Below are 26,122 nucleotides of genomic sequence, written 5' to 3' on the forward strand. Positions count from 1 at the left end.
AAAATATAGCTTAAGGGTCCAATAATTAACATATGTGCCAAGTTCTGTGGAAATCCATCAAGCCGTTTAGCTCAAACTAACTTTTTGACTCTTTAGCGCCCCCTTTTGGTGAATCCAAACAAAATGGGGAAGGTAGGGCTTACCGCTCATACTTCATAAGGGTCTAGAGTCTCATCACTTTATCTTGAGATATGGTGAAGATATCATCAGTTAGCACATGTGCTAGCTAGCGCACTGATTTTGACATGGTGTCATTAGCCCAATTTTCAATATTTCTGCGTTTTTCTGCATCACAACAACTTATCTTAGTCCATAGATCATATGTACGAAGTTTGAAGTTGATTCGACGAAAAATGACGAATAGGTGATTAAAACTAAGCTTTGCATTTTTTGCGATCTAGCAAAAAATCTAGTTAGGCGGAAATGGGCGTGGCCAATACAAAAAAGATGGGGAATCATCCAAGGATCATGTACATATAAAGTTTTTGACTGTAGGACCTACGGTTTGGGAGCTAGTAGCTGAAACGTGTTGACCTCCGCAATAGCGCCACCTAGGTGACGCGGGGTCCAAATTTTTGAATCTGAGTAGCGGTCAGGATTTTCTATCAGACTGCCATGTCAGATTTTCCCTGACAATTTCAGGCTCTTGCGCCCATATAGTTTTAGCGGAGAAGAATAATAATAAATAATAAATAATGAAAAATCCGTAGAAAAACAATAGGGTTCCCTGCCCTTTGGGCTTGGAACCCTAACTAGAACTGCAAGCAGTTATCAACGGGTTCCAAGCCCCCAGCGCCAGTCACCCACCTGGCCCCGCCCTCACCTTCGCCGGTCCTCACGCGGTCCCGCCCCAAAAACACGTTCTCCCGCCGGCGTCCCGTCAGCTCACTTCAACCGGCGCAATGACAGTAACACTCAGGATACGTCATTAAACCTGCAAAGCCTATACACATATCTTTCAGAGGCATGGCTGACTTCTCAATTGTGATTACAATGGAATTCCACTGTTTCCTTATTAAAGAACGTGAAGATTTAATGAGTGAGATTATCAGACAATGATCTAAACATCAACAGAATATTACAAATATTATAAATACTTGATAATGTCTTTAGATTTAAAATATTTTCAACAAAAACTATGAGTTTCATTTTGTGACTTACTGACCAAATGTTTTAAAAAATCATGAAAAATACATAAATCATCATAAAATTACCAAAATATTCTCACATGGCAGTGTTAACATGCAGAATAATATGATGTTGTTTTTAAATCAGTAGACTCAAAGCTTTTTTGAAGAAAAATCGGTAAATATAACTGTAATGTTCACAGTCAAAATTAAAATATTCATAAAAAAATAATGCTACTTTCTAAAATTAATAGAAAAATCTCAGATCACCATAGGCACATGTGGAATGTTATAAATGTTTTTTATTTACTTTGTACCTAAGAAAAACTTTCTAACAAAAAATAGTTACTTTTTGTCCAACTATACAAAAAACTGGCAAAAAGTAAAAAATTCATTAAAAATCAATGCTTTTGTACAAAAATCTCAAAATATTCCCAGATTGCCTCTGTGATGTGTCTATTGTGCTCATATTTTTGTAAGGATCATAATTGTTAAACTTTTCTTACAATAAAATAATATTTGCCTTAGTGGCTGTAGACAAAAATATGTCCTATAATTAAACACAAGGGGGAGCTCAAATCCAGACGACATTTTTTTTCTTTCATAAACCACCTAAGAGTGAACTTTGTGCCAAATTACAAGAAGATTGTGAGAACAGAATTTGCGCTACAATTGCTAGCCTAAAAATGTATTTTCATAAATATAAAGCGCAAACCTCTATGTGGAGCTGCGGCTTTCATGGCATAAGCTCTAGCCTACCCAGTTAACACAATCTGGAAATCTTAGCCTCTTACATGCAAATAATGATTTTAAGGAAATTTTTCAAATTTGACATTTTAAATGATCATAAACCACGCCCACTTTGATCAATCATTACCATAGTGATAATGTAGTCTTAAGACTCTATAGTGATGACAACCACTAAGTTTCGTGCAGATCCATTTAGCCGGTTCAGCAGTATAATTTCGTCCCAGTTATAGCGCCCCCTCTTGTTTAATCAAGTTGAAAACCAGGACATACACTTGAATTGACCTTAGGTATGACTGTTATGAACAGCTTTGAAAAATGTCAAAATCTTTTGAAGTTACGCTAAAAAAACTTTTTCATTCCCAAAAAATTATTTTAAAAAATCATATTAAAAAAATTAAGCAAATTATCCAAAATCCCTTCACAAATTTTGGTCAGCCGCTCCTCCTCTCTTGTCAGGGAAAGTTGTGATGTGATTGAGTTTGACGGCCGGGAGGAGTTAACGAAAGTACGTTGGACTTACTATGCAAATTTCTACTAATTTGCAAAAGTTTAAAACATTTTTTAAAATACTTATCTAAATTTGACTGACTCAATGAACATACTGGATGAGATCATTTGTTTTTTTAAAAAAGAAATGGGGAGAAACATGCCAAAAATATTTTTGGGGTACCACAGCGCCACCTATTGGACAAAATTCAAAAAATTTTCTGTGATTGTAGATGTCACTATGACTGATATGAATTGTAATTTTCTGTATAGAATATGTATTTTTCATGAGTAAATGGGCGAAAACTTTTAAAGCCTATTTATAGCCTATAAGCCACGCCCACTTTTTAATCATTTTCAAAATATAGCTTAAGGGTCCGATGATTAACATATGTGCCAAGTTCTGTGGAAATCCATCAAGCCGTTTAGCTGAAACAAACTTTTTGACTCTTTAGCGCCCCCTATTGGTGAATTCAGACAATTAGGGGTAGATAGGGCTTACCGCTCATACTTCATAAGGGTCTAGAGTCTCATCAATTTATCTTGAGAAATGGTGAAGATATCATCAATTACCACTTGTGCTAGCTAGCACACTGATTTTGACATGGTGTCATTAGCCCAATTTTCAATATTTCTGCATTTTTCTTCATCACAACAACTTACCTTAGTCCATAGATCATATGTACGAAGTTTGAAGTTGATTCGACGAAAAATGACGAATAGGTGATTAAAACTAAGTTTTGCATTTTTTGCGATCTAGCAAAAAATCTAGTTAGGCGGAAATGGGCGTGGCCAATACAAAAAAGATGGGGAATCATCCAAGGATCATGTACATATAAAGTTTTTGACTGTAGGACCTACGGTTTGGGAGCTAGTAGCTGAAACGTGTTGACCTCCGCAATAGCGCCACCTAGGTGACGCGGGGACCAAATTTTCGAATCTGAGTAGCGGTCAGGATTTTCTATCAGACTGCCATGTCAGATTTTCCCTGGCAATTTCAGGCTCTTGCGCCCATATACTTTTAGCGGAGAAGAATAATAATAAATAATAAATAATGAAAAATCCGTAGAAAAACAATAGGGTTCCCTGCCCTTTGGGCTTGGAACCCTAATAATAATAAATAATAAACTAGAACTGCAAGCAGTTATCAACGGGTTCCAAGCCCCCAGCGCCAGTCGCCCACCCGGCCCCGCCATCACCTTCGCCAGTCCTCACGCGGTCCCGCCCCAAAAACACGTTCTCCCGCCGGCGTACCGTCAGCTCACTTCAACCGGCGCAATGAAAGTAACACTCAGGGTACGTCATTAAACCTGCAAATCCTATACACATCTTTCAGAGGCATGGCTGACTTCTCAATCGTGATTACAATGGAATTCCACTGTTTCCTTATTAAAGAACGTGAAGATTTAATGAGTGAGATTATCAAACAATAATCTATACATCAACAGAATATTACAAACAACATAAATACTTGATAATGTCTTTAGATTTAATTGATTTTCAACAAAAACAATGAGTTTCATTTTGTGACTTACTGACCAAATGTTTCAAAAAATCATGAAAAATACATAACTCATCATAAAATTACCAAAATATTCTCACATGGCAGTGTTGACATGTGGAATAATATGATGTTGTTTTTAAATCAGTAGACTCAAAGCTTTTTTGAAGAAAAATCAGTAAATATAACTGTAAGGGTCACAGTCAAAATTAAAATATTCATAAAAAAATAGTGCTACTTTCTAAAATTTATAGAAAAATCTCAGATCACCATAGGTACATGTTGAATGTTGTAATTGGTTTATATTTACTGTATACCTAAAAAACTTTCTAACAAAAATTAATTACGTTGTTGTCCAACTATACAGAAAAACTGGCAAAAAGTTAAAAAATCATTAAAAATCAATGCTTTCGTACAAAAATCTCAAAATATTCCGAGATTGCCTCTGTGATGTGAGAATTCTTTTTATATTTTTGTTGGGGTCATAAATGTAAAATTGTACCTACAATAAAATAATATTTGCGTTAGTTGCTGTAGACAAAAATATGTCCTATAATTAAACACAAGGGGGAGCTCAAATCAAGACGACATTTTTTTTGTTTCATAAACCACCTAAGAGTGAACTTTATGGCAAATGTCAAGAAGATTGTGAAAACAGAATTTGCGCTACAATTGCTAGCCTAAAAATGTATTTTTGTAAATTTAAAGCGCAAACATCTTCGTGGAGCTGCGGTTTTCAATATCTAAGCTCATGGCTATCCAGTTAACATAATCTGGAAAACGTCGCTTCTTACATGAAAATAATGATTTTTAGGAAATTTTTCAAATTTGAAATTTTAAATGATCATAAACCACGCCCACATTGATCAATCATTACCATATTGATAATGTAGTCTTAAGACTCTACAATGATGACAACCACTAAGTTTCGTGCAGATCCATTTAACCAGGTCAGCAGTATAATGTATTGCTATTTATAGCGCCCCCTATTGTTTAATCAAGGTGAAAATCAAGACATACACTTGAATTGACCTTAGGTTTGACTGTTATGAACAGCTTTGAAAAATGTCCAAATATTTTGAAGTTATGCTAAAAAAACTTTTTCATTCCCCAAAAAATATTTAAAAAATTCATATTTAAAAAAGTAAGAAAATTATCCAATATCCCTTCAGATTTTTTGGTCAGCCGCTCCTCCTCTCTTGTCAGGCAAAGTTGTGATGTGATTGGGTTTGACGGCCGGGAGGAGTTAACGAAAGTACGTTTGACTTACTATGCAAATTTCTACTAATTAGCATAAGTTTAAAACATTTTTTAAAATACTCATCTTAATTTGACTGAGTCAATGAACATACTGGATGAGACCATTTGCTTGTTTACTAAAATATTGAGGAGAAAAATGCCAAAAACATTTTTGGGGTACAACAGCGCCAACTATTGGACAAACTTCAAACTTTTTTCTGTGATTGTAGATGTCACTATGACTGATATAATTTGTAACTTTCTGTATAGAATATGTATTTTTCATCAGTTAAAGGGCAAAAAATTTTAAAGCCTATAAGCCACGCCCACTTTTTAATCATTTTCAAAATATAGCTTAAGGGTCCAATGATTAACATATGTGCCAAGTTCTGTGGAAATCCATCAAGCCGTTTAGCTCAAACTAACTTTTTGACTCTTTAGCGCCCCCTTTTGGTGAATCCAAACAAAATGGGGAAGGTAGGGCTTACCGCTCATACTTCAAAAGGGTCTAGAGTCTCATCACTTTATCTTGAGATATGGTGAAGATATCATCAATTAGCACATGTGCTAGCTAGCGCACTGATTTTGACATGGTGTCATTAGCCCAATTTTCAAAATTTCTGCGTTTTTCTGCATCACAACAACTTATCTTAGTCCATAGATCATATGTACGAAGTTTGAAGTTGATTCGACGAAAAATGACGAATAGGTGATTAAAACTAAGCTTTGCGTTTTTTGCGATCTAGCAAAAAATCTAGTTAGGCGGAAATGGGCGTGGCCAAAACAAAAAAGATGGGGAATCATCCAAGGATCATGTACATATAAAGTTTTTGACTGTAGGACCTACGGTTTGGGAGCTAGTAGCTGAAACGTGTTGACCTCCGCAATAGCGCCACCTAGGTGACGCGGGGTCCAAATTTTTGAATCTGAGTAGCGGTCAGGATTTTCTATCAGACTGCCATGTCAGATTTTCCCTGACAATTTCAGGCTCTTGCGCCCATATAGTTTTAGCGGAGAAGAATAATAATAAATAATAACTAGAACTGCAAGCAGTTATCAACGGGTTCCAAGCCCCCAGCGCCAGTCGCCCACCCGGCCCCGCCCTCACCTTCGCCAGTCCTCACGCGGTCCCGCCCCAAAAACACGTTCTCCCGCCGGCGTCCCGTCAGCTCACTTCAACCGGCGCAATGAAAGTAGCATTCAGGATTTGTCATGAAACCTTTTGCTTAGCCTATACACATACCAGCATGTGACTGTGTGAGTGAATGGCTGAATGCAGACTTCTGCAGGCCTGGTAAGTCACGTGCTGTATTGGAAAGCAGAAGTTCAGGAAACGGAGCGGGATTTCAAATAATTGGAAGGTTTTTGGTTTGATTCCAAGTCTGACCAGAGAATGCTGTTGTTGTGTCTTTGGGCAAGACACCTTGGCTGCTGGTGCTGGGAGGGACCGGTGGTGTCAGTTTTCGGCAGGCCTCACCTCTGTCAGTGTGCTTCAGGGAAGCTGTGGCTACATTGTAGCTCATTCCCAGTAGTGTGTGACTGTGTGTGAATGGGTGAAAGACTGATTGTGTTGTTAAGGGACTAAGGCGCTATACAAATCCAAAACATTTACCATTTCAATATTACTGACAATGTTTAGTAAATGTATTAAAAATGTATTATTTTCATAGGAAATCCTCCAATGTTTTTTGAAAATCATCATGGGTCATGAGAAATCAAGTTTTGTTATTTTATAGTTTTTAAATATATTTTTTTTTAATAAGACGATATATGGAGATTGATAATTGAACTGAATGAAACAAAACTGAATAAAATCCATATCTGATCTAAAGATTTCCTGCAATTTGTGCCAGTGGCCCCTTGCTATGCACATTCTTGTAACAGTTTTATCTGGCCATGGTCAAAATCACATAGTTATCTCTGGTCAAAATAAAACGAGTAGACATTTGGTCAAAATAAAACAAGTAGACATTTATTATGAGCACGAAATTGCCCAAAATTCAGTGAAACACTTCATTTTGTAAGTACAAAGATGTAGGATATGTAAAGTAAAAATGATGGTACATTATTCAAACAATTGAATTAAAAAAACAGCAGTTTATTGTATGTCAAATTTTGCCAATTGTGGGGGAGACTTTGTAGAGCAAACAATATTTTTACAACACTGTGCATTGAAATTAGGATTCCAGAAATTATATTGATTCAAGAGTACAGAAAACACTTTATTGTTATCTACATATGTAAATGTACAAATGATGTGTTACACAATGTATAGCAAAGTGGCAGAAGGGCATTCTGAGGCAAAGTGTCACGTTGGGAATGTTTTACCCAGGACATGAAAAAATCACAGACGGAAACGATGGCAAGTGAATAACAAATAATATTTATTAAGAACAATGTGAAACTGAAAACGGTGCTCCAAACTGGAACAGGAGGGATCAAGATCTAGAACGGGAAAGCAAACTGGTGTTAGAATCACGAAACCCTGGAACCAGAGAACCAGAACTGGAATTGTTTGGAGAACTATTCTTACTGGAGATGATCGGTGTTGGTGAGGCAGGGCTGGGGCTTTGGGGCCAGGTGGGGACAGAAGAGCAGCAGAGAATGAGGATCCAGGACGGGATGAGGAAACAGGTTGCGAGGCAGACAGTGAGGCAGGATATGATGCAGATCCAGAGGCTGGTAGTTAGGCAGGCTGGGAAGCAAACAGGACGACAGGTGGGCGGCGTGGTCACATGATGGTTGCTGATTCCACAGATTTCGGTTGTGTTGTTTCAGGAACTTCATCTGGTGGGTGATTGTTCCTAGTGGAGATTGAACAAAAGAAGAGTGCTGTAAAATGAAGTCTTTAACAAAGGAAAATAAAAATAGTACTAGAATAAGTGAATTTGTGAATATCTAAATGGATACATTTTTATACATTGAAACAGTGATGGCACAACACAAAGTAACATTTCAATGTCCATTATCAAAACCACAAGTAAGTGTGATACTGTCATACACTTTTTTATGGATAAAAAGTGTATTTCACATGCTAAATATACATTAAATGGTAAGGTATGGTGTGGTATGGTATGGTATATATGTATAAGAGTCCAAATAAGTTTAGATGATTTTGAAGCTAAATTGATTTTGTATGAATGAAACGGACCTCTATGTGTAATTTGTTATGGTCAGCTCTGATGTACACCCGTCCATCTATCTGTGATTGTCTGTCTTTCCCCTTGAGGCTATTTGTCCTGCAGTCCCTGTCTGTCTGTCCCCAGTTCCTGTAACTGTATGTCTGTGTCTGTTCCTGTCAAGAATGATATTTGAATACATTCATGGTAACTGTAATAGGTGGGAATAACTTCTACATGTATGGTTTTGGGATCAATGTCTTTGATGTAAACATGATCAATTAGAGTATTATTTTCGGTTGTTGGACTTGTTACTATTTGAGTGTATCCTTGCAATTTCATGAAGCTGACAAATGAATTAGAAACCAGTGCATCGTCATTCATGTCACCCATGACTATTTTGGTTCCTGGAAATTCATTGAAATAATGCAGTACAGGTTGTAGATTGTCTTTGAATTTCTGAAGGTTATATGATGGTGGTTTGTACAACAGCATATAATGATGGTTTAAAGTCTGTGTGCTAAAAAGCAAAGCTTCTAGGTTGTTGCAATTGAAAGCCATACTTTTACACATAATGCTGTTTTTGTGATAGAAACCAACACCACCACCATTTTTGCTTCTGAAAGTAGAAAATAGTCCAGTTTCATCGTATGAGTCAGATCTGGTTTTGTGGTGAAAAGTCCAACCTGGCAGTGAAATGCTTTCAGAGGGATGTGTTTCTTTTAACCAAGTTTCTGTCAGACAAATTATATCGGCTGTGAGTAATTTTTGGTTGCTCTTGACATCCTGTATGTGATTCTTGAGACCTTGCACATTATGAAGACAGACTTTAAAAGTGCAGTTTGGCATTGAAACTGGTGTGTCGATAAAGTTTGGCATTAATTTCAAGTTTTCTTCCACATCACTTCTTGCATAGATTGCTTTAGCTTTAAAATCTTGGATAGTGAGGTGTTCTAGTGATGTAACACGACTTAAAGCTACATATGCTTGTCCAGCAGAAAAAATCCTTTTAAAAGAGACTACTGCTTTCTGTAGTGTTAGGCCTTGGACTTTATGTATGGTGCAAGACCAAGCCAGCCGCAGTGGAAATTGACGTCTAACCCCCTTTTCAAGTTTATCTTCATCGGGACTAATTGGTGTAGCATTAGTCAGCTCGGTGTCTGAAGTTGGAAACTTGTGTCGTAGTTGTTGGCCTATACTTGGGTTATCAAAGTTAACATAAATGATGTGTGGGAAGCTATTGTTACTTAGAAATTGTATGCGACAAACAGTACCAAACACACCATTGACAAGTCCATCAGAAACATCGATGTTTTTAATGAGCATTACACGAGCTTTAGGAGCAATACTTAGTAATTTATCTAAATAGGTTTTCTTGCCAAAATCAAGTGTTGAGGGTATTCTAGTGGTACGGCCAGTCTGAGGGTTTTTATGGAAATCTTGGGCTTTGATTTGTACAATGTCTGTACATTGTTTATGCAACATGTTGAAGTTATGATTATCAACATCACTGTTTGTTGCAAAAAGATGCAGAATTTCAGTGTCTTCACCCATGCCTGTTTCACATCGTTTGAGAAGTGCTTCGTCTTGTGGGTGAAGTGGTTGGTCTTTTTTGTGTTTCCTTAAACGGTTAAGTGTTACAGCAAAGTCTTTGTTTTTCTGTCGTACTATGTCTGTGAGTTCTACATGACTGAAACTGTTTTGCCACAAATTGGAACCAATGGGGTCCTTGTAGAGTGGAGTCCCTTTGACAGGTGGCAACTGATAAAAATCACCAACAGCTATGACGGAGACATTACCAAATGAAGAAAAGTCTGAACACTGTTTGATCTGACGCAGTCTACCATGGATATATGTTAAAAGCTTGTTATCAACCATTGAGATTTCATCTATTATCAAGATTTGTAAATGTTTCAGGGTTGCTCTTAATGTGTTTATTTTTTCCTCTCTTAAAGGTTGGTATGGTAATGAAATATTATTGCCAATTGCAAAGCTATTATGTATTGTTGTGGCATTGATATTTAATGCAGCCACTCCAGTGGGGGCAGTCAATAAAACATGAATATCATCAGGATAATTAGATAATCTGGATAGTATTCTGGTTGTTTCATAGGACACGGCTTTTACCAAATGGGACTTGCCTGTTCCCGCTCCACCTGAAATGAAAACATAAAAAGGGCTTGGATTGTGACCGTTTACTTTATCTAAGCACCACTGCCGGATTTTATAAAACACGTTGCTCTGCTGCTGATTTAGAGAACGCATTAAGAATTGTGCTTCCTTGTGTGAGACTATCTGTTTTTGAATGTGAAATGATAAAGCTGGTTTTGTGATTGGCTCTAGATCTGGAATAACTTCTTGTTCACCAGGATTTGGATTGTTATCTAAAGATCTGTCTTCCAAACATTCTAGTCGGTCTAGTTCTGCCTCAGGACACAGCTCTGCCCAAACATCTTCTTGAAATCCAAAGTGTTCAATATCTTCCTGTATGTTTTGTAAATCTTCTGCTTTGATTTCAAACTTGGATCTGTTGAATTCTACTACGTCTTTGACAGACTGGATGTTTTTACTACTGTTTGTGATTGAGCCGGTCTCATAAAACTCTTGAAATGTTGTAAATTGTGATGGTTTTAACTGGTTTTCCGTGTAATAAGGAAGGAACAACTGAAGCTGGCTTTGATAGTGTTTCTCAGGATCTTGTTCTTTAGAAAAACGAGCATATCTAACAACAGCTACATTTGTCCTTGTCCGCTTCCTTACACAACCATTGTTGTTTAATAAACTAACCACTTCTGGTCTAGATTTCTCACTGTTTGGTACATTTCTGTATTCTGAGGCAAAAGTAGCTATGCACATGTCCATAAATTCACTGGACTTAGGCCTGCTTTTGTATCGATCAGTAATGTTTGTCATCCAGATCTGATTACCATTAGCACTGTTTTGAATGACATTAAGAGGTAAGCTCATTCTGACAATGTTGTCACCTGTTGGAACAAATGTGACTTTTCTAGAGCCCTCTTTTAATCTCATGTTTGTTAGCCGATACACACTTTCTTGAGCAGAAACTTCTCTGTTATGCAGAAACACATTCCCTAATTTGTTAAGCGCTTGTTTTGCATCCAGGTTTTCATTATGTTTGATTTCATTTTGTGCATGTTTTAATAGCAAACCCATTTCTCTTTCTGCTTTGGATATGTAGGAAATGATATAAACAATGCATGCATATGCATCACAAACAAACTGGATGTCCATGTTTGCATTCCAGCAACGTAGCAGGTCTGTGTTATACTGATTAACCCAGATGTCGTTTATGTTTCGTTTATGGACGACAGTTGTTTTTGTAGAGGTCAGTTTGTAGGCTGTTTCAAATGTAGTCTGGTCAATACCAATGGAATTAAACAAGTCATTTATGCTACTAAATGTGTTGTTTTCACTGGTCAAAGCTTCTTTAACTTTGGTCATGATATGCTTGGCTGCCTTTTTTAAATCTGAAGATGACTTGTCAGATGGGGTTTCCTTATTATCAACATCCGGTTCCTGTTTACATATGAATGTTTTGTTGCTTGGTGGTCGGGGAAAGTGAAACCTGCAAGTTGTGTGATTTTTTCTGCAACTTTTAGAGTGTTTTTTGCTATGCATTTGAACACTATGTACCACTTCATGGAGAGGATCACTGTCAGGTGGGAGGTCGCATGTAACATATTTATCTACAAAAGCTATGACTTCAGCGTCTGTGTTGACTCCTATTTTAGGCCCGTCGGTCCAAAATAGACAATGAGTGTGACATGATCCACGTTGTTGAAACTCTACTCTATAAAAATAATCAATGATTTTACCAATTGGCTGAGCGGGAGACATGATAACATCTTTTAAAAAAGATCTAAATCTATAGTCAAACATTCTGGCTGCTGTCACTGGATTGTTTTTCAATAAGTCACATTTCTGTGCCCAGTCCATGTCATGAATATTGCCTTGAATGTTTTCTATAGCCATAAAAGCTTCCATAAATTCTGGCCATCTTAAATCTGCTGAAGAAAAGGAAGCAAACCATGTAGGAATGCCAAGTTGTCTAACATAAGCAAACAGATCTTTTTGAACTCCCTGCCAAAATACTGGTGTACCTCTAATGGGCTTCAAAAACTTATAGCCCATGTCAGCATTTAAAACATTCTTCAAAAAGTCTGTATTGCCCAGCATGGATGATGTAATGTTGGTGTTGTCTAAGCCATGGTAGCCCTTTCTCAGTGCAATGGAAACATTTGACACAACTTGATTAACTTCTGACAAATATTGTGCATAAAAGATGTAATCCAAGTTCTTGCCAAATCTGCCATCAGCATTGAGAATTCGGGTGTTTAAATATTTGCTTAGTGTAATCCTTTGCTCTCTTGCATCATGAAATGTACCTGTTCCGTTGGGAAACAGAACTGGAAAGCATTTAGCCTCGTTAGAAGTATCGGTAAGCAATCTGACTGGAGTATTTCCCTCAGCTGGTGCTACTGATAAAACACTGTCAAAATGGTTGTCTAGTATTTCTTGGGCAATGTCTACTGGTTGCATGCATGTGTCCAAAAACATCCCATGCTGTTGTCTATCATTAAAATGATCATCGCTAACAAGATCTTCAGACTCTACCTCTGTGCCACTGCCATCTCTTTTGCCAGGATGTTCACACTCTATTTCAGCTCTATTGCTGTCTTCTTCCAAAGTGACGTTGTCGGTTTCAGAGGTAGAGTCTTCAGACTCTTTTTCTAGGGGATTTGTCCATGCACTGTTAAATTGTACATCTTTGTAAAAAGTATTGTGAGATTTAAGGTATGCAATTGCATTATGTACTTTCAGAGCATTGACATACTGATAGTCATAGTGACCCTTGTACGTCAGCTTTCGCTTCAGTTTGACTTTAATCATTAGATTCTGATCATCTAATCTGGGTAGAATGTTACTCACAGTTTCTGTATTAGATGGAACACAAGTCACAGGTCCATGGACACCATTTTGCCCTCCCTTTGGTAAGGCTAAAAGTTTCATAAACGGAATGTGCTGTGCCACTAGATGTTGCTCAAGAGGATTCAACGTACTAAGTTCTACAGGAATAGAATCTAGGTGCATATTGTTTGCAACACTTTCTTCAGGGACTTTTCCATTGAGTATTTTACGATGACAAGTAAAACAGACCCACAATTTACATGCAGGGCTAACCTCTAGATGGCATTTGGAAACTGAAGACTGTCCACACTTGTGTAAATAAGTGTCAGTGATGCATTTTTTTGCCACAGATGAAATGAATGAACCTCTAATTTCATACTGCTGTGTTTTACATTCAAGAACTTGATGTTTAAAAAGTAACCGATGACAAACACAACAGACGAATTGAGGGCCAAATTTAACCTTTTCTCTAAAAAGCTGAATGACATTATCTATGAATTTTTTTCCAGTCATGAGATTTTGTCGTCTACGTTTTCCGTGCTCTTTAACAGAATCGGCATAAGCAGTTACATTTCTATACCGTTCAGAATTAGACTGTTTGATGCGGTTACGGTGGTCAACCTTATTTCTATATCTTTCTACGTTCTGTTTCAATAACTGAAGTTTAGAGTGTTTACTTTTGGCTGCATAAGTGGTTTTGCTGGCAAGTTTGAGTCTTGCTCTCAGTTCAGGCTTTTTGTAGTAGTTTTGTTTATTAGCCAGTTTGAGTCTAGCTCTCAGTTCAGGTTTGTTTTTATAGTTTTCTGTACTATCATGTCTGAGTCTTGCTCTCAGTTCAGGCTTTTTGTAGTAGTTTTGTTTATTAGCCAGTTTGAGTCTAGCTCTCAGTTCAGGTTTGTTTTTATAGTTTTCTGTACTATCATGTCTGAGTCTTGCTCTCAGTTCAGGCTTTTTGTAGTAGTTTTGTTTATTAGCCAGTTTGAGTCTAGCTCTCATTTCAGGTTTGTTTTTGTAGTTTTCTTTACTGACATGTCTGAGTCTTGCTCTCAGTTCAGGTTTGTTTTTGTAGTTTTCTTTACTGTCATGTCTGAGTCTTGCTCTCAGTTCAGGGTTATTTCTATATGTAATGACACTTAATTGCTTCTTGTGTAATCTGTACTTAGGATCGTCCTTATACAATTTCTGTAACATCATTTTTTTTGCTTTCCCTTTTCTCAATGTCTTTATTATACAGAGTTCTCTTTCTCCTGTTCTCTCTGCTTATCTTAGATGGAGATAGTATGTCCTTGTCACCTTTAAAGTGACAGTAATTACATGAGATCAGGTTAAAACATGTGTTAGTTTTATCTTTCACACATGCGATTGGCTCATAATGACATTCATTACAGTGTTTCAGATAAATACCCTTGGTGTTGTCTAAAGTACTAGAAGAGCCATATTGTAACCATTTTCCTTGAGTGTAAGTGTAAATATGGGTGTGAAAAAAGTCTGCAGCTGCTTGTATCTCAATTTCTGTAGCCCAGGATCCAACTATCTTTATGCCTGTTTGTGTAACATACTGTTGTACTGATTCAAATTCCTGTCTGATGTAACTTGAATAGAGGTCAGAATTTTGAAGAATTTGATTAACAACAGCCCTGCGAATCCAGCTATGCAACTCTTCATTCCCAGTAATTACAAATGCAAGAGCACGGAAAAAGCAGTTGCCGTCTGGCTGGATGTGTTTAGTGGTACAAGGTAACGGTTCATCTAATGTAATACTTTCCCAAAGACTTTTCACCCTTTCTAAACTTGGAACTATCTGTAGTTGGGTGCAAAAGTTTCTTTTGTCTTTAGAAGTCAGAGGATTGAAAGTAACAGTGCTGTTGATATTTTCTGAAATTATGAAAACAGATGTATCATTTTGTGGCACTTCTTCAATTATTGCTTGATCCAAAGAAGTGTGATGATTTTCAGTTACTGAGTCTACATCAAGGGAAGTGGTGTCATTAACTGCAATATCTTCTATTTCCTGAAGTACTACTTTATCAAAACTATCATCATCAAAACTAGTACATATTGACTCTGCATCATCTTGAAAAGAACTATTTTGCGTATGGATGAGCTCACAACGAGATGGAGATTCAGAAAGAGACTCAGATGTGTCACTGACTGCAACATCTTCAATCTCTTCAACTACTAACTGATCAAATGTATCGTCATCAAAACTATCATCATTTCCACTGATTAACTCTACATCATTTTGGCAAGAAGCAGTTTTACTTTGGATAGGTTTACTCATAGATTGAGCTGTCACCTTAACACCGGTCATTTCAAAAGCTGTGTCCTCTTCATTTGCATTGTCAGCACACAAAGAGTGAGAGAGATTGATTAAATGTGTATAAACTTGGTCTAAAGTATCAAAGTGTGCTACTATGCTTGTGCCATTCAACTGCCAGAGACCATCATGACCACGTGAATGTGGATCAAAAACAGAAAACTGAGATTGTTCTTTCAAAACTGCACATGTGTTTCTACTAATTGTAAACAGACAGCCGTCATTGTCAAATATAGCTCTCTGTAATGCAACGTCCAAAGGCATGGCAAAATCTGAAACATCTTCATGGTAAATCTGCTGATGAAGATGTCCTGTGAAGGTCTGCATGTATTCCAAAGAGAACTTGTGATGATGGAATGTGTGCTCTGTGGGTAACTCTTGAACAAAAACATAACCACTACCTTCTGCATCACTGATCATGTTTTGCTCTTTCATGTAAGTGTATAAACTATCACCACTTATCAAGATATTGTTAATGTCTTTTCTTGACCATGTGGAAGCCATTTTGACAGTGTTTGTCATGATGGCTGTAATGCTGTTTGGTGCACACTGTTTAAATCGGTTGCACCCAAAACGCTTATGACCTTGATGAAATGAACCTTTGACAATAGAATGAAAAGTGTTCAAACTTTCCTGATTTGATGAGGAAGATGCAATGGTAACACTTGAAGCTGCAACACCAGGAGCATCATGGACCTTCTCAGGTTGAACACTCGTCTCCTTCTCTTTACATTCCTGTGAAAACAAACATAAAAATTCAAACATTAGAAGAAAATCTATGAATAAAATGGGCATGTTTTCACTTGGGGAATATGTCAAACCTGTTGCTTTGTAGCATCTCCTAGGTCAACAGGTCCTTGGTCTTGGAGAGCAACTGCGTTCTGTTAAAATAAAAAAAGTTTTATAATATTTAGGAAATATAAGTATTGGAAAGAATATGTGTAGGATTAAGTACGCTATTTAACATCAATAATCAGACTATGTCATATAGGTCCTACCATTTTGCCTTTTGGTACAGGCGATGTAACACTGTATTTGTCTTCGTTCATCTGGAGATGTAGAACCTCAGCGCAGTCTTTCAAATGCTCCTGGGAGTGACAGCAAACCTGTTGGAAATCAAATCAGGATATTTACAATATATTCTAGTATTGTGAAATTTACAATTATTTGTCAAGCACATGATGTGATGTCAAAAACAACAATCATATTAAAATCCAATGTCAGACCTGGTCCTTGGTGACATCTGTGCGTGAAACAGATCTTCGTTCTTGGACAGCAGCTGCATACTGTTAAAATGAAAAGGTTTATTTAAATAAGCAAAGAATATAAGTATTTGAGTAAAAACTTTAGAATGAGCATCATTCAATGAAAAAAGCTGATAGGTCTCACCGTTTTGTCATTGGGGGCTGGTGATGGCACACTGGCGTCATCAGTTTTCATTTTCAGTTTTTGAAGGACCACACTGCAGTCCTTCAGGTACTTCTGTAAGTAAATGAAGGGAATCATTGTAATCCAAAGGTTTCAAGTAAAGGCAACAAAACTGATTTGGTTTCTTTGAATGAGAGTTTATTCACCTGATGACGAGACATCAGTGTGCCACGTGAGCCTTTTGGTTGAATGTGAGATGTCTGAAAGAAAATGTCATTCAAGGTTTTATGTTAATTTTTCCGTTATTGTAGAAATGTGTACCTCTTAAGCAATATTACAACTTTATATTTTAAAAGTATTGTGTGTGTAAATCGTAATTACCTTTAAACTTTCTGCAAGTGTTGGCCATTCATGATCATCAGAGGGCATGATCACTTGCTCCTTTATTGGTGCTGTTGTACTGGCAGGGGGCTTCTGGATCGTTGTTGCCTGTCCCTGAAATAAAAACAGTATACAATGCATGTAATTACTTTGTGCATGTTTTACAGGAGGACTTGACCAACAAATAGGAAAAAAATGATAAAAAAATAACAAACCTGCGTGTTGACAACACTTTTCTCTTTCCCAAAGGACACTGGCTTTCCTTCAGGTTTTACCACCTGTCATCAAAATATGAACAGATAGTAAATTCTTAGGTGACAAATATCTAAAATTAATAATGAATTAAAGATGAATATCAAAACATTTTAATGAAAAAACATATTTCTTCATATTTACCTTTTTTTGTTGGACATCTGGTGAAAGCACATCTGGACATCCAGTACTGTCTTTTTCCAAGACATGCAGCAGATCTTCGTGGAAGTATTTGGGATTCACTTCAAAGCAGACTTCGGCCTGAACATTTTGATGTAGACAATATTAGAAAAACTCATATCAATCAACATGACGAACATCAAATAAAATCTCATTTATCAAAAACAATAGGGTTCTCTGCCCTTTGGGCTTGGAACCCTAATTAATTAAAATTAATCATTCACCTCATGAAGAAGAATTCTTTTTGAAGATGATCTCTGCTGCTTTGGACCAGCTGGAGTAGACCTCTGAAAAAATTAATGAAATTTTTATATTACATGATTGTTGAAAATCTAAACAGCCAATTAATGTCTACAGTTGAAATAAAAACATAGAAAAACAATTTACCTTCTTGCCAGGCAAAACAACTTTCCACTTAGATTGGTCTGCTTGGGGTTGAATGGGCTTTGCGTGTTGAACGACCACTCTAGCAGCAGACTTCTTGGGGGTAACCTGGGCCTTCGGACTTTGGAGGTGCAGGTATGTTTTTTGCCAGATTAATTGTGCAAAAATGTCCATACCATCACTGTCACTGAGATGAACCTATAGAAAATAACACATTTTTAGCTAAAGCTAATACCTCTTAATCATTAAAAATCAGTAAGCTTCTCACTTACCCCATCTCTGCCCCACAAATCCAGGCGATGAAAGGGGAAGTTCTCAGCAATTGATGAGTATGGGACATCTGAAAGAAATATATTTTGTTAACATTTACTTTTTCCAGTTAGAAGCATTTTGTATATTGCACACTAAAGTTCAACATACCCATTTGTACTGAGACCCTGTGAAACATCATCCTCAGATGGTCCTGCACAACTGTGTCATGGCTCAGTCTTGGAGGGAAATCCAAAACAAAAACCTGTTTTCCAGAAATTTTACATGTCATTAAAAATCATTGTAGAAAAAAGCACCAGAATATAAATTTGATTCAGTAATTGCCTTTTTAATGGCACATTATTTGTAATTGCATCTATCCTTACATTTGGACAAAGAGTGGAAATGGTGTTCAAAAGACACTTGAAGTCTTTTTCTGCTTCAGAAATAGGACTGTCCAGGTTGTTGCTTGGAGCGAGTAGACACACTGCATCTGGATCACGTGGGAGAACTAAATGCCGGACCTCAGTGGTAAGGTGGGCTGCTGTACCACCAGGAACCGACAGGTAGCCAAAGGACAGCTTTCCCTCAGGCACCTTCACATAGCCATCCACAATGGCTCGGAGATGTGAATCTCCTATGACGAAGACAAACTAGAAGAAGAAACAATTGTTTAATGAAGGACCTCTGAAGATAAAAATCACAAAGCACTTTAGAAACTAAAGAACACACAGCAATCTGTGTGTGAACCTATAAGCACATAATATAGTTTAATATTAATATAAATTATTAGCTAAATGTACCTTCTTGTCTGAAGACTCTGGTGGGATGATGACTTTCAGACTTTTTCCTGTGTTAGGCGACAAGGGCCAACGACAAACCCTGTGCCTGAAGCCTGTTCCGTGACCTAATGGTAAGATGAAGAAAAAAAATTAACACAATATCAATGTAATGTAAATATGTAATTGTAAAGTGTGTCACATTAATTTATCTGAAATTTCTCAGTGTGCATACACCATGTCAATTTCAAAATATGCAACAAAGGTTTTCAAAAGAAGCATTTGATGTTTTGGAAAATAACTAAATATGTAACTTACGTGGAGTAAAAGCCGTACAGCTTGGCAGAATCTGGAACAGCTCTTCCACAGGCTTCGGCATGAACTGTCTGTTCTTCAAGGCCTGAGCTCTACGGTACCCTTTGCCACGAGGCATCTACAACAAGGAAAAAAATACCAAAAATTTAGTACTATGCATGATCACTAAACAAATACATTACACACTAATGTAATATCATGTATTTATTCTATTAAATAGGTGATATAGAAACCTGAGGGATTGTATATCTTCTATTTAATAGACAGATTACCTATTAAGCAACAAAGACCTGTCTTGTTATTGTTGGTCATTAGTATTTCTGTTTGTCTATTTATATTTGAAGTTGTTTAAATGAAGACAACTGAACTTCTTTGGTTTTCTGAAGAAGTTTGCTTCTCATCTGAGGAGCTTTGTCAATTCTAACTGTAAAAAGGGCGAGTGAAAGTTCTCAGTCATCCAGGTCATGATACTCCAAAGGGTTCAAATGAAGGCAACTGGACTTCTTTGGTTTCTTGAAGATGTTTCTCTTCTCATCCAAGGAGTTTTGTCACTTCAAACTGGAATATGGGAGAGTCAAGCCTATAAGCTGTAGCTATCTATTGTTAGTCAATGAGCCAAAACTACTGTGGGTACCTCGGCTCTCCATCACCTGATGAGTGGCTAGCCTCTATTGTGAGGGATTCAAGATGGCGCCACAGACGGCTGCCGTGGTACTTTGGTGCGCTGTTGTTGTTCTGTTTTTGTGTGTAAATTGCGTATCTGGGTACTCCTATTCAAGAGAAGAACTCATAAGTTACAACACTATGATTCCGGTGGACTTAACCTCATCTTTTGTTGCATCTGTGGCCGATTCAATATCAACTTTGATCAGGAAAGTAAGACACAGGAGGAGAGATAAATGAGCGGGCGCTCTCGTGCGTCTGAGGAGACGGGGACTGTGCACGGCTCTGCCTGGCATCTTCCTCTCTAATGTGCGCTCACACCGCAACAAAATGGACGAGCTGACCCTGATGTGGAACATAAACAGAAACTTCTCGTCATCTGGGGTTCTATGCTTCATTGAAACATGGCTCAGTGAGGACACCCAGGACTGCGCGTTCCAGCTGGAGGGGTCTCACCTCATCCGCGCAGATCGGGAAGTGACTCTCTCCGGCAAGACCACAGGTGGAGGTGTGTGTTTTTAAATCAATAATGGTTGGTGCACAGATGTCACAGTGATCGTGCAGGATTGTTCTCCATCTCTGGAATATCTTTTCACAAACTGTAAACCATTTTACTCTCCGCGGGAGTTCGCCTCATTCATTGTAGGCGCTGTTTACATCCTACCTGACGCGGACGTGCACGAGGCTCAGCGTGTGCTCGCGGAAGAGATACTGTGCATGGAGCGGACATACCGGGACTCTCTCATCGTTGTACTTGGAGACTTTAACAATGCAAATCTGAGCCAGGAGCTTCCCAAATATAAACATTATATCAAGTGTTCAACCAGAGTGGAGAAACCCCTGGACCACTGTTACAGCACAGTAACGGGAGCCTATCATGCAGTGGCGCGCGCTGCGCTTGGACTCTCTGACCACTTGACCATCCATCTGATCCCAGCTTACAAACAAAGGCTAAAACTCTCCAAGCCTGTTGTGAAGTCAACAAGACAGTGGAACACTGATGCTGCAGATGAGCTTCGCTCATGCTTTGAGACCACAGACTGGGAGGTAATGAAGGCCACCTCAGACAGTTTAGATGAGTTCACAGATACCGTCACCTCCTACATCCACTTCTGTCAGGACAGCATCGTACCATCACACACCAGGGTGAGTTATAACAATGACAAAGCCTGCTTTACCCCTAAACTCAAACAGCTGTGGCTAGAAAAGAGAGATGCATTTAAAAGGGGGGACAAGGACTCCTACAGAGACACTAAATACAGGTTCAGCAAAGAATTGGTCAAAGCAAAACAACAGCATCATGACAAAATGCAGCAGCAAATCTCTGAAAACGACCCAACCTCTGTGTGGAAAGTTTCAGGAACATCACCAACTACAAACCCAGAACCCCCGCCTCCACCGATAACACACACATTCATGAAGCAGATGTAAAGAAGCAGTTCAGGTCTCTTAACACACACATTCATGAAGCAGATGTAAAGAAGCAGTTCAGGTCTCTTAACACATGAAAAGCCCCGGGCCCTGATGGCGTGGCTCCTGCCACTCTAAAGCACAGTGTTTACGAGCATCTTCAACTCCTAACTAGAAGAATCTCATGTGCCTGTCTGCTTCAAGATCTCCACCATAGTCCCTATCCCCAAGAAACCAAGAATCACTGGACTAAATGACTATAGGCCTGTGGCTCTAACATCTGTGATCATGAAGTCATTTGAGCAACCAGTTCTCCCCCACCTCAAGACCCTCACAGCCCCCTTCCTGGACTCCCTGCAGTTTGCATACAGAGCAAACAGGTCTGTAGATGATGCAATCAACATGGCTCTGCAATTCATCCTGCAGCATCTGGACTCCCCAGGTACCTACGCCAAGGTATTGTTTGTGGACTTCAACTCTGCATTCAACACAATCCTGCCAGACCTCTTCCAAGACAAAATGTCCCAGATGAACGTGCCTAACCCCATCTGCAGGTAGATCACTGACTTCCTGACAGACAGGAAACAACAAGTCAGGCTGGGGAAGAATGTCTCGGACCAACGGACCATCAGCACTGGCTCACCACAGGGCTGTGTTCTTTCCCCTCTGCTTTTCTCCCTATACACCAACAGCTGCACCTCCAAACATGAGTCTGTCAAACTAATTAAGTTTACTGACAACACCACCATCATCAGACTCATCTCTAATGGGGATGAATCCGCTTACAGAATGGAGGCTGAACGGCTGGTGTCCTGGTGCAGCCACAACAACCTGGTGCTAAACACCCAGAAGACAGCGGAGGTTGTTGTGGACTTTAGGAAACACACACATCCCATCGCCCCCTTAAACCTGTCTGACACTCCCATCATGATGGTGGACTCATGTCGCTTCCTGGGCACCACCATCACCCAGGACCTCAAATGGGAGCCCACCATCACCACCATCAGAGAAAAGGCCCAGCAGAGGATGTACTTCCTGAGGCAGCTGAAGAAATTGAACCTATCACCACAGTCAATGAGGCAGTTCTACACCACTATCAAGTCCATCCTCACCATCATTTAGAACAGAGGAAAGAGTCGCAGCGAACTCCACTTCAGTCGCCATATTTATGACAAACTCAGTGTTGTTGTGTGTGACGTACGCTACCCAGGGCTTATTATCAGCTCAGCTACATTATACTGGATACATTGTACTGGAAAGGTGAAATCGAAGCCCCCCATCTCTAGTTAAAGTTTTTTTTTTCCACATTTGACATAGATAGCTTATTTTACTCCTGTCAAACCATATATCTTCTCTGTCCAGAATATATGCTTTGTCAGGAGTGTCCCTTGTCCTTCAGGTGTAGGTGGACTGCAGAGTAAACTGTAAACCATTTTACTCTCTGCGGGAGTTCGCCTCATTCATTCTAGGCGCTGTTTACATCCCACCTGATGCGGACGTGCACGAGGCTCAGCGTGCGATCGCGGAAGAGATACTGTGCATAGAGCAGACATACCCGGACTCCCTCATCATTGTACTTGGAGACTTTAACAAAGCAAATCTGAGCCAGGAGCTTCCCAAACATAAACAGTATATCAAATGTTCAACCAGAGAGGAGAAAAACCTGGACCACTGTTACAGCACAGTAATAGGAGCCTATCATGCAGAAGCGCGTGCTGCGCTTGGACTGTCTGACCACTTGACCATCCATCTGATCCCAACTTACAGACAAAGGCTAAAACTCTCCAAGCCTGTTGTGAAGTCAACAAGACAGTGGAACACAGATGCTGCAGATGAGCTTCGCTCATGCTTTGAGACCACAGACTGGGAGGTAATGAAGGCCACCTCAGACAGTTTAGATAAGTTCACAGATACCGTCACCTCCTACATCCACTTCTGTCAGGACAGCATCATACCATCACACACCAGGGTGAGTTATAACAATGACAAAGCCTGGTTTACCCCTAAACTCAAACAGCTGTGGTTTGAAAAGAGAGATGCATTTAAAAGGGGGGACAAGGACTCCTACAGAGACACTAAATACAGGTTCAGCAAAGAATTGGTCAAAGCAAAACAACAGCATCATGACAAAATGCAGCAGCTAATCTCTGAAAACAACCCAACCTCTGTGTGGAAAAGTTTCAGGAACATCACCAACTACAAACCCAGAACCCCCGCCTCCACCGATAACACACACATTCATTAAGCAGATGTAAAGAAGCAGTTCAGGTCTCTTAACACACACATTCATGAAGCAGATGTAAAGAAGCAGTTCAGGTCTCTTAACACACACATTCATGAAGCAGATGTAAAGAAGCAGTTCAGGTCTCTTAACACATGAAAAGCCCCGGGCCCTGATGGCGTGGCTCCTGCCGCTCTACAGCACTGTGCTGAAGAGCTGGCCCCAGTGTTTACGAGCATCTTCAACTCCTCACTGGAAGAATCTCATGTGCCTGTCTGCTTCAAGATCTCCACCATAGTCCCTATCCCCAAGAAACCAAGAATCACTGGACTAAATGACTATAGGCCTGTGGCTCTAACATCTGTGATCATGAAGTCATTTGAGCAACCAGTTCTCCCCCACCTCAAGACCCTCACAGCCCCCTTCCTGGACTCCCTGCAGTTTGCATACAGAGCAAACAGGTCTGTAGATGATGCAATCAACATGGCTCTACAATTCATCCTGCAGCATCTGGACTCCCCAGGTACCTACGCCAAGGTATTGTTTGTGGACTTCAACTCTGCATTCAACACAATCCTGCCAGACCTCTTCCAAGACAAAATGTCCCAGATGAACGTGCCTAACCCCATCTGCAGGTAGATCACTGACTTCCTGACAGACAGGAAACAACAAGTCAGGCTGGGGAAGAATGTCTCGGACCTACGAACCATCAGCACTGGCTCACCACAGGGCTGTGTTCTTTCCCCTCTGCTTTTCTCCCTATACACCAACAGCTGCACCTCCAAGCATGAGTCTGTCAAACTAATTAAGTTTGCTGACGACACCACCATCATCGGACTCATCTCTAATGGGGATGAGTCCGCTTACAGAGTGGAGGCTGAACGGCTGGTGTCCTGGTGCAGCCACAACAACCTGGTGCTAAACACCCAGAAGACAGCGGAAGTTGTTGTGGACTTTAGGAAACACACACATCCCATCGCCCCCTTAAACCTGTCTGACACTCCCATCATGATGGTGGACTCATGTCGCTTCCTGGGCACCACCATCACCCAGGACCTCAAATGGGAGCCCACCATCACCACCATCAGAGAAAAGGCCCAGCAGAGGATGTACTTCCTGAGGCAGCTGAAGAAATTGAACCTATCACCACAGTCAATGAGGCAGTTCTACACCACTATCGAGTCCATCCTCACCATCATTTAGAACAGAGGAAAGAGTCGCAGCGAACTCCACTTCAGTCGCCATATTTATGACAAACTCAGTGTTGTTGTGTGTGACGTAAGCTACCCAGGGCTTATTATCAGCTCAGCTACATTATACTGGATACATTGTACTGGAAAGGTGAAATCGAAGCCCCCCATCTCTAGTTAAAGTTTTTTTTTCCACATTTGACATAGATAGCTTATTTTACTCCTGTCAAACCATATATCTTCTCTGTCCAGAATATATGCTTTGTCAGGAGTGTCCCTTGTCCTTCAGGTGTAGGTGGACTGCAGAGTCTTCACTTTGTTGAAGAATAAGACATGTACAGCGTATAAGATTGACTCTCTCATATTCCACTTAGACACGACAAAGCTCCTCAGATGAGAAGCAAAATGTCTTCACGAAACCAAAGAACCCCATGACTGAGACCCTTCACTAGTGTACACCAAAATGCTGTTGAGGGTTCTCAGTCATCCAGGTCATGGTAATCCAATAGGATTCAAATGAACACAACTGGACTTATTTGCTTTCTTGAAAACGTTTTGTTTCTCACCGAGAAGCTTTGTTACATGTTGAAGCTTTGTTGAGAAGTGAAACATCTTAACTCTAACCCCTTTGAATGAATTTGCACCAAAACTAGTTAAGTCTTTGGAGCTGTTCCAGTGTCATTGCAATGGATCAGAAAACCTGCCATATCTGGGTTCACTTTTTATTAAAAAAAACACTCATAGATGCTGTCTTTATAAACAGTTATACCCATAAGCATTTTGAGTTTAATATGTATCTCTGAAACCTTACCTTGGCAGGTTGTAGAGGTTGTAGTTGGCAAATCAGGAAACAAAATCTTCAAAGAAGATGGAGAAATGCACAAACAAAGCTACTAAAAGTAAAAGATGGCTTCCACTTCACAGCAAAAACTGAGAAAGCTTTGACCCAGAGGTTTTACCAAGTAAATGGCACAGAGCCTGAACAGCATGACCTTTTTATCACCAAAGAGGTGGGCCAGGTTACCGCCCACCTATTGATACACTAAATGCAAGGGTGTGGCTTTCATGTAAGTCAGAGAAAACAACATTTAAGAAATGAACTTATATAACTTGTCTTCTATTTGTAAAAGTTTAAAAGTTGGTTTAACATCATCACAATTTACAAGAACACCAAACCTGTATTGAGTAAATATATCTTTTTTTTTTTAAATAAAACAACATTTTAATTAAATCTTTTTAAGAGCAGAATCACTTTTGGCACA

At 39.2% G+C, this 26,122-nt stretch overlaps 1 protein-coding gene across 1 annotated transcript; it reads right to left on the reverse strand.

Moving 5' to 3' along the window:
• Positions 1–7,465: 7,465 nt before the first annotated feature.
• Positions 7,466–25,800, reverse strand: LOC129160189 (uncharacterized). The gene is made up of 14 exons (XM_070543797.1): positions 25,672–25,800; positions 19,380–19,494; positions 19,086–19,189; positions 18,669–18,935; positions 18,037–18,547; positions 17,874–17,936; positions 17,218–17,730; positions 17,043–17,096; positions 16,858–16,950; positions 16,695–16,754; positions 16,467–16,574; positions 16,290–16,349; positions 7,637–16,203; positions 7,466–7,548 (listed from the first exon to the last, which is right to left on the reverse strand). Exons 7-13 carry the CDS (start codon positions 17,356–17,358, stop codon positions 14,323–14,325), a joined length of 2,397 nt encoding a protein of 798 aa, XP_070399898.1. The 5' UTR covers positions 17,359–17,730; positions 17,874–17,936; positions 18,037–18,547; positions 18,669–18,935; positions 19,086–19,189; positions 19,380–19,494; positions 25,672–25,800; the 3' UTR covers positions 7,466–7,548; positions 7,637–14,322.
• Positions 25,801–26,122: the final 322 nt, after the last annotated feature.

This window comes from Nothobranchius furzeri, chromosome 13 (assembly GCF_043380555.1).
Source record: "Nothobranchius furzeri strain GRZ-AD chromosome 13, NfurGRZ-RIMD1, whole genome shotgun sequence".
Classification (NCBI taxonomy): domain Eukaryota; kingdom Metazoa; phylum Chordata; class Actinopteri; order Cyprinodontiformes; family Nothobranchiidae; genus Nothobranchius; species Nothobranchius furzeri.